Genomic DNA, 8,943 nt, shown 5'->3' on the forward strand with positions numbered 1-8,943 from the left:
TACACCATTCCGTTTTGTTTTTTTATAAACCAGTCTGACCAAAGGACAAGGAAACCCACAAGACGATTCAACTGCATGAGGAGAGGCCCAAAGAAATAAAAGAAATACAGTGGTACCTCAGTTCTTGAACTCATTAGAACTCTAATTTCTTAAAAGCTTGAAATTTTTTTTTACCTAGAGCTCAATCTGAATCTCAGAAGTCAAACCGTGAACGCCGACCTAAGATAACTTGTACGCACAGGGAAATGAGTTACGCGGCATGTCTCTCAGCGGAAACAAAGGGTAAAGCTTCAGTCTCAGCCTCGCATTAGCTGTGATAGCATCCTGCATGTTTACACTAACTGAATACATATATTTAGACAGTAAAAATACATTTAGACAATGATAGACAGTAACAGTAATAATTATTATATAATAAAATACATTTAAAAATAATGATTTCTTTTTTATTATTATTTCTTTATAATATTATTTTAATATTAATAAAAAACCATTAATACATTTAATTATAATAATATGAATAATTATATGTTTTTAAAAGAAATTCAAGTTGTAATGAGTTTGAGAACTGAGGTACCACTGTGTGTATGTGTACAGTATGTATATACTGTATATATATATTAGAGGTCGACCGATATATCGGGCCGATATTTAGCATTTTTTAATGTATCGGCATCAGCCGATATCCGAGTGCACTACGCCAGTGGTTCTCAAACTGGGGGCCGCGGCCCCCTGGGGGGCCACCAGATGGCGCTAGGGGGGCCGCATCGAAATTGTAGAATCTAAAAAAAAATTATCTGTATGTAAATCAGGCTTGTCAACCTATGTAAAATATAATGTATTTAAAAAAAAATAGAAGTATAAAAAAAATGTAAATATAAATTTTACGTAGCACACTACGCTGCTATGGACATCATGAATTACTGTTCAATATTCAGTACTTTTGTTGCACTTTTCAGACAATGTTAGTTTTACTGTCAAAACTGTTTTAATACAATGTTATATTTTGTGAAATGTAAATTTAACAAACCAAAGAAATAAAGACTACAAACAGAATCTAAAATCTAAAATTAAGTAAAATTGTAAGTTTGAGGATGTTTTGCGTCATGATTTTTTTTTTTGAGGAGGGGGGCCACAAAAGGATTCACCCTACACCAGGGGGCCTCCTGCTGAAAAAGTTTGAGAACCACTGCACTACGCCGATTTTCAGACAGGCACGTCTGCGGGCAGCCCAGTGTTATTGTTGCTGTGGAACAAGTAACCCATGCTGCCTTGTGCAGGACCACAGCCAGAAGTTTTGGAAGAGTCCTGGGATAAAACGGTAAGGCTTACATTCTGATCTTTCAATGACCTGTTTATTTAAGTAGTTTGCTATGAAATGTTGCTTTAAAAGAAAACGCGAATTACGCTATTGGGAACTGGGGTAATGATAATGAGCCTTCAACCAACTGTAGCTTACAGGTAACATTAAGGATCATTGATTCTAATAGAGTTCGTTTTGTGCGCTTATTGGTGGGCTCACAGACGTTTTTTAATCGTTAAAAATTATTTTAATTGTTAACATTTTAATTATTACCATATCAGCCCGATGTTATCAGTTATGTTTTTTTTCTTGTGTCGGAGAGTTTCACTCTGTGAGTGTGTGGGGCGGAGCAGGCAGCTCTCAAATACTGCAGCGTGTGTGAGAGTTGCGTTACTCTGCCCTGATCACAGACAGCGCCGTCCTCGGAGACACAGCTGCTAAGAACAATGCATGGCGGAGAAAAGTGTTTGTTCGAAAGCGTGGTTACCATTTACTTGAGCTGATGCTGACAATGGTCCTTCTGTGCAACTTTTTTTCATTTGAGACCGGAGATTCAAACAGTTTTTCAGACGTCTAGATAAAAAGTGCATGACTTTGCGCAGTTAGTTTCCTCATTAAACATGTCTATCCTTTATACGGGCTTATACGTAGACAACGTCACAATCACTAGGGGCTTATGTTGTCCTTGCATATCAGGCTGTGCAATACGACAGTTATTTTATTTTATTTTCCTGGATCACTAGATTCTGATTGTGAATTTGGCTTTAAGCTATCTGTCTGCTAACAACAGAAACAACATCATGTTAGTGTACACTACTCATCATACCATGATGCACTTAGTGTTTTTTTCTTCTTCAAAATGTATTAGAGTGTAATTGTTTTAATGTGCATGGAATACTGGAATTGTAGAATGAATTGAAGATGAAGGTACTATAATAAAAATTCTAACCTTGCATTTATTCTTCTGTTTTAGTAATTGCTGTCTGATTGCTGAACAAAAATCTAATCCTGTATGGCAGCATTTCACAAAGCCAACACCAGGAAAAGCCAGGTGCAATATCTGCAGCAGACTGGTGAGCTTGGGAGCTGAAGAATGAGTTTGCTGCTAAAGAGATTCTGATGCTGCTATCTTTATTGTTTATAAGTTTAAGTTGTTTATAAGTTGTATTGTGTTTTTGTTATTTAAGTTTATATTTAAATTTACACAATAAATGCTAAGTTGAGAAATTTTGTGTATCGTTTGTTATTATTAATGTGATATTTTATCATGCAAATAGAGGGGAAAACGTCCAATTTTCGGCCAAAAAATATCGGCAGCATATATCGGCCATCGGCTGACCCTGACTCCTAAATATCGTCATCGGCATCGGCTATTGAAAAACCCATATCGGTCGACCTCTAATATATATATATATATATATATATACACACACACACACATACACACACAATGCCTTTACATATTACTAAATCAGACAGGTAATGAAATTAAATTTATACTTAATTAATTAACTAGTATATTAGTATACTAATATACACCAAGGTCCTCTACTAGTTAAGGAGTTTGAAACTGGCCATCTCAGCACAACATGTGTTCTTTAAATACTGTGGGAGCTGTGGGCGTACATTTCTTCCTGTTCAAAGTGCAAGTAACAGAGGCTGCACTCGCATAACACAGTTGCAGAGATGGAGCACAGTCTGTGGCATCTGGGGGGCCTCGTCCTCGTCGTCATGTTTCTCGTCACCCAGGCCACTCGAGGTGAGAACGGCTTCTCATGACTTTGGTGAGATCGGAAAATGCGACATTTATATAAAAGGTTGAATAATAAGAGATATTTCAGAGTTATAGCAAATTTTCTCCAAAATGCATGTGGAAAAAGTCTATAAAAATATTAGTATACAGAATTACATACAAACTCAGGATAAAAGTATTTAGTATTGCCATTATTTGCCTCTTAAGAGGTTAGAGAACTAAACTTTCTTCAGATAAAACCCAATTTTGTCTGTCCTTAACCAGGTACAACCCCATGTTTTGGGTGATACAGAAATGGAAATTCTGAGTGCAGATCCTTAACTTTAAACTTGCTTAATTGCACCTTGAATCAACCTCAAGACATCTGAGTCCAGCATTTAGGTGCTGCTAGTTGTGGGGGTTCTGCCTAGAGAGATCTTCCAGATGCAGTGAATCCAATAAAGTATTAATCTTATTTGTATAGCCTAAATTTCAGTGTCACTGTAAAATTACAATGAGAACCATAATGTCAGAATTGTTGGAGAGAGTGTTGAGTATAAATAAATACAATAATTAGTAATTCTGCATTGTAGCTCCTTTTTTAAACCACGATGTTTTATCTTTTCTAACCTTCAGAGAAGGCCAGGATTGTGACAGCAGAGGAAGGAAAGTCAATTACTGTCAAATGCTCGACGACCAAAAATGCCGAGTCGATGCATTTGTACCGAAGGATGGAGTTAGAGAAAAAAGTGCTCTATTATTACAGGAACCCTGCTAAATGCAGACCTGAAGATGAGTTTGTAGATAGAGTGAAGACAGAGGGAGAGATGGTCAATCTCTCAGTCACTATTACTAACGTAACAGATGATGACTCTGGTCTCTACTGGTGCTCATACAATATGATTCAGGACCTAAATCTGAAGAAGTTCAACAGCAGCTATACTCTGGTTGTAGTAAATGGTAAGTGCTGACAGATCGTTATTCTTTTCATAGTCAAAGCATGTACAGGATATGGGATCACTTGTACAGAATGGTAGTGGAACACTATTCAAACCGTGCTGCTCAAAGCACCATTACTAATCATGGACATGGTGAGACCCAGGAGCAGGTGATATGTCTTGACAATCTGATGATGTGACACAGCTGACCTGAAGCCGTGTCCACCTGCCGAACCAGTGCTGACTCCCAGCCTGTGGGTCACCACTGCCATCTGTGCTGGCTCTGTCCTCCTGTTGAGTGTCGTCATCCTACTCATCTGTCTGGGCCCTAAGGTGAGTGTGCTTTTTGTAATTTGCATGTGTGTGTGTGTGTGTTAGTTTGACCACATGCATGTACTGTAGTAACCAGTGATTAAAATGACGGATTTCTAAAAATAATAAATATGTGAGATCCATGCAGTATTTTTCTCCAGTGTTTCCAAACCCCATGATGAACCTAGGTCTGTATTGTTAATCTAGCTCTGTGCCATTGTGTGTTTACATTGTCTATTTGACATTTACCCCCAGCTGAAGAAAGCCTGTGGTAAGAACAAAAACTATAACGGAATATATGAAGACATGCGACACCCGTCTATCTCTCGCCCGAAGCCCTAAACTCAAGAGACAGGATGCACACGAATCGTATGACTAATCTCCGTTTCATGATTAATCATCTTTATCATCATAAACTTAAACTGTAAATATCAACGAATTGCAGCTGTAGCAGTTATATACGTGTATGTATGCTGATTTATGACGGTACTAATGCTTCCCATTTCATCAAATCAGATAACATCAGTTCTGTTTAAAGGATGTTTTGTTGTTTTATATTGCCCATGTTTTTTTTTATTGGTCCCCACATGCACCATTACAACTCACAGGCCTATATTTTGACCCAGTTTTCGGTGCTTCCTATATGTAGCTTTTGGTTTCCTCTGCTGCTCAGCACTGTCTGCCTTGCAGTGGCTGCAAAACTGTCATGTTCAGCAACATAAGAGCCACCTGTTTAGCCCACTGAACAGTGAACAATGTTGTGCTATTTGCTTAAATAAGCCACTGTTTTTCAATCAAGTGTCAATGTTGAATATGTATATATTTCATACTTCATATGTATCATAGTTCTTTTTTTAATAACATTTCAATAAAAATAGTTATTTAACCAATTTACACTTTCAAGTGCCCTGATCCTTGTTCCAGGCCATTATACAAGATGCAGTTTTGTATTGGGTGCAGAAGCCTCCTCTGACCCCGATGTCACATGGTTAGCCCTCCCTCTTCATGCAGGTGACTGTTTGTGACACAAATGGATGATTACATCTCCACGTTTGCGTTCAGAGCACTCGATTTCAGTCTTTGAAACCGAAGTGTAGATTTCGCAATCGGAATGAAGTTAAAATCTAGCATTTCAGATTTTTTTTTTTGTTGTTCCTGTCTCAGGTTCTGTTTTGGTTTCAATGACCTCACAGGTCAATCACACAACAGGCAGTGATTTTTTTCCATCCGTATAAAGATGACTAAAAATCTATCCTGAGAAATGTGATTTAAATGAAGCATGAACACAAAAAACTTAATACTAACCAGCAGGCTAGTAAAAGAATTGCTTGTTGGACTGCATTTTTTACTGCACTAACCCATTAAATTCTTAATTTCTACCCCTGGGTATAAATGGAAAAAAATAAGAATGTTTGAGTAGAATCCTACTCCGGGGGAACTTTCCAGAACTGTGTGTGGGGCTCAGCAGATTAGGGGGTTGTGTTTGTAATCCAAAGGTCACAGGTTTGAATGCCAGGGTTGGGTAGAATGATGTCTCAGTTGGGCACCTGACCTAGGCCCTTAACTCCCAAGAGCTCTAAGAACTGCCTGCTCAATTGCACGTTACTTTGGACAAAAGTTCCTGTCTGGCTAAACAGACACTGAATGATATATAACTACCGCTGCCCTGACTAGTGTGTTACATGTTTTGGGAAATACTGCATATCTGTGTGTTTATTAATTGCATAAATGGCACTGAATGGTAGCTATGAGCCTATTGGAGTTTCGTTTAACTGAAATGTTCAGGCACAATATACACAATGATGAACTATGCAGGAGTAATGTAAACAACAAAAACACACAGGAACAACATAAATGATAGAGAAATATACAGGAGTAATGTGAACAACAGAAACACACAGGAACAACATAAACGATAGAGAAATATACAGGAGTAATGTAAACAACAGAAACACACAGGAACAACATAAACGATAGAGAAATATACAGGAGTAATGTGAACAACAGAAACACACAGGAACAACATAAACGATAGAGAAATATACAGGAGTAATGTGAACAACAGAAACACACAGGAACAACATAAACGATAGAGAAATATACAGGAGTAATGTGAACAACAGAAACACACAGGAACAACATAAACGATAGAGAAATATACAGGAGTAATGTGAACAACAGAAACACACAGGAACAACATAAACGATAGAGAAATATACAGGAGTAATGTGAACAACAGAAACACACAGGAACAACATAAACGATAGAGAAATATACAGGAGTAATGTCATAATGTGGTATTATTACCTCAGTCCCTGTAATAACATGATATTTGTGCTCCCAGTACCATTTCTTACCATTGCTCAGCAAATGTTATCCGTGCTGCAAAATCACTCTGTTTTTATTGCTAGGTACAAAACAGACTTACTATTAACCCAATGAGCATACAAAAGATGTACAGGATGAGGAAACGTGATATCACACTATATTCCAACTGTCACTGTCATCATTGGTTGTGCAGAAGTAGGTCAGATCCTACAACCTTAGGTTGTTTGGGGTTTATGTGTGTTTTTTTTTTACATTCTGATGCCAACTTGATTTTCATTTACATTTGTTCCTTCACGGTACCTTCACTACCATCGGTGTTTCCCCCTCCAGTCCTGCGTCAGGTGCCGCTGTTTGCAGTCACAGAAACTCAAAAGCAGTGGCAGCAGCTGGACACTCGTGGGTCTGGGTGAAACTGAGTGAGCAGCGCCTGGCAAAGACTGAAACGAAGCAGGTGTCTGTTAGCTTATGTGGGCATGGTATCGCACTCTACTGTCACAGTCGTACTGTCACAGTCGTACTGTCACAGTCATTGCTGTAGGCTGGTGAAGACGTATGCTACTCTTTACACCTCCTGGGTGGCTTAGGCATCATGCGGGGACACTGGATGCTTGTTATGGGGTTACTGAACCCTTTCAGGATGCGGGCAGAATGTCAGCAGAGTATCACTAATCCGCTCTACTTGTACTGCGAGGAACCTGGTCATGTGCTCTCTCAGTTCCCATCTCGTCCACCTCATCCTAGGGAGCACAGCCAAACTGTGTCTGTAATTCTTGATATCACTCATAAGCAACTTATCCTACTGGTGTTCATTCAGACTGACTCCAGTACTCATGTGGCAACAGCCGGAATCTCTGTGGACACTACAGCCGTGGGCAAAAATTTAGAGAATCGCACAAATAATAATTTTCTCATCATTTAAAAGTCTGCTGCCTCAGTTTTTATGATGGCAATTTGTATATACTCCAGAATGCTGTGAAGAGTGATCAGATGAATTGCAATTAATTCCAAAGTCCCTGTTTGCCATAAAAAATTAGATTAATCCCAAAAAACCCATTTCCACTGTATTTCAGCCCTGCCACAAAAAGACCTGCTGACATCATTTCAGTGATTCTCTCGTTAACAGATGAGTGTGTTGATGAGGACATGGCTGGAGATTACTCTGTCATGCTGATTGAGTTTGAATAGCAGACTGGGTGCTTTAAAAGGAGGATGGTGCTTCAAATCATTGTTATTCCTCTGGTAACCATGGTTACCTTCAAGGAAACACATGCAGTCATCGTTGCTTTGCACAAAAAGGGCTTCACAGGCAAGTGATAACTAAGTGGCTCGGGGAACAAAACATTGACATTTTGGGTCCATGACCAGGAAACTCCCCAGAACTTAATCCCATTGAGATCTTTTGGTCAATCTTCATGAGGTGGGTGGAAGCAAAAACCCACAAATTCTGACAAACTCCAAGCATTGCTTATCCAAGAATGGGCTGCCATCAGTCAGGATTTGGCTCAGAAGATGATTCCACTTCATGCCAATTCCAGAGGTTTGAAAAAGAAAGGCCAACACTGCAAATATTAACTCTTTGCATAAACTTAATGTAATTGTCAATAAAAGCCTTCGACAGTTACGAAATGCTTGTAATTATACTTCAGTATATACTGTAGTACCATAGAAACATCTGACAAAAGATCTACAAACACTGAATCAGCAAACTTTGTGAAAACCAATACTTGTGTCATTCTCAAAACTTTTGGCCATGACTGTAGGCTGGCTCACAACCTCAACCTACCCCTACAATGGGTGGACCGTTCACTGCACATTCTCACTTTGGACGGGTCTCTGATGGTGGCTGGTTTCACTATGTATCTCGCCAATCCTATTCACTTTCAGCTTACCCTGTTTCACCAAGAAAAGATTCAGCTTGTTGTGCAAACATGGCTTCTATGCATCTCCTGGTGTATGAGAGGATCACAGGTCTGGTTAATTAATACATTAAGTAATACTCACTACATTACTTGTGCCTCCTCAAGTAAAGTATTATCACAATTAGTTAAAAAAAGTATGTACCTGCTTCAGCTCAACAGGTTCATTGAGGTTGTGGGTGGGGAAGTGTTGGATTAATTGTTATGCACTTGTGATTGAAAGGTTGCTGGTTCAAATTCCCTATCAGCAAGGTACCACCTGAAGGGCCACCTTCTAAATGCTGAATTAGCTGCCCACTGCCATGTCACAATGTCATATATGGATTAAATGCAGAGGACGCATTTCATTGTTGTTGTGTGCCACGGTCAGCAGCTGCCACATACCCACACATATCGATGAATGTCAGTGTAAAA

The 8,943-nt window shown here is 38.9% G+C and overlaps 1 protein-coding gene across 1 annotated transcript; it reads left to right on the forward strand.

The window, feature by feature from the left end:
* Window positions 1–2,761: 2,761 nt before the first annotated feature.
* Window positions 2,762–5,175, forward strand: LOC140590851 (uncharacterized). Its single transcript, XM_072712138.1, has 4 exons — window positions 2,762–3,062; window positions 3,672–3,995; window positions 4,179–4,306; window positions 4,541–5,175. The coding sequence occupies exons 1-4, from the start codon at window positions 2,990–2,992 to the stop codon at window positions 4,625–4,627; spliced, it is 612 nt and encodes a 203-aa protein (XP_072568239.1). The 5' UTR covers window positions 2,762–2,989; the 3' UTR covers window positions 4,628–5,175.
* Window positions 5,176–8,943: the final 3,768 nt, after the last annotated feature.

The sequence above is a fragment of the Paramormyrops kingsleyae genome, chromosome 5, assembly GCF_048594095.1.
Source record: "Paramormyrops kingsleyae isolate MSU_618 chromosome 5, PKINGS_0.4, whole genome shotgun sequence".
Classification (NCBI taxonomy): Eukaryota; Metazoa; Chordata; class Actinopteri; order Osteoglossiformes; family Mormyridae; genus Paramormyrops; species Paramormyrops kingsleyae.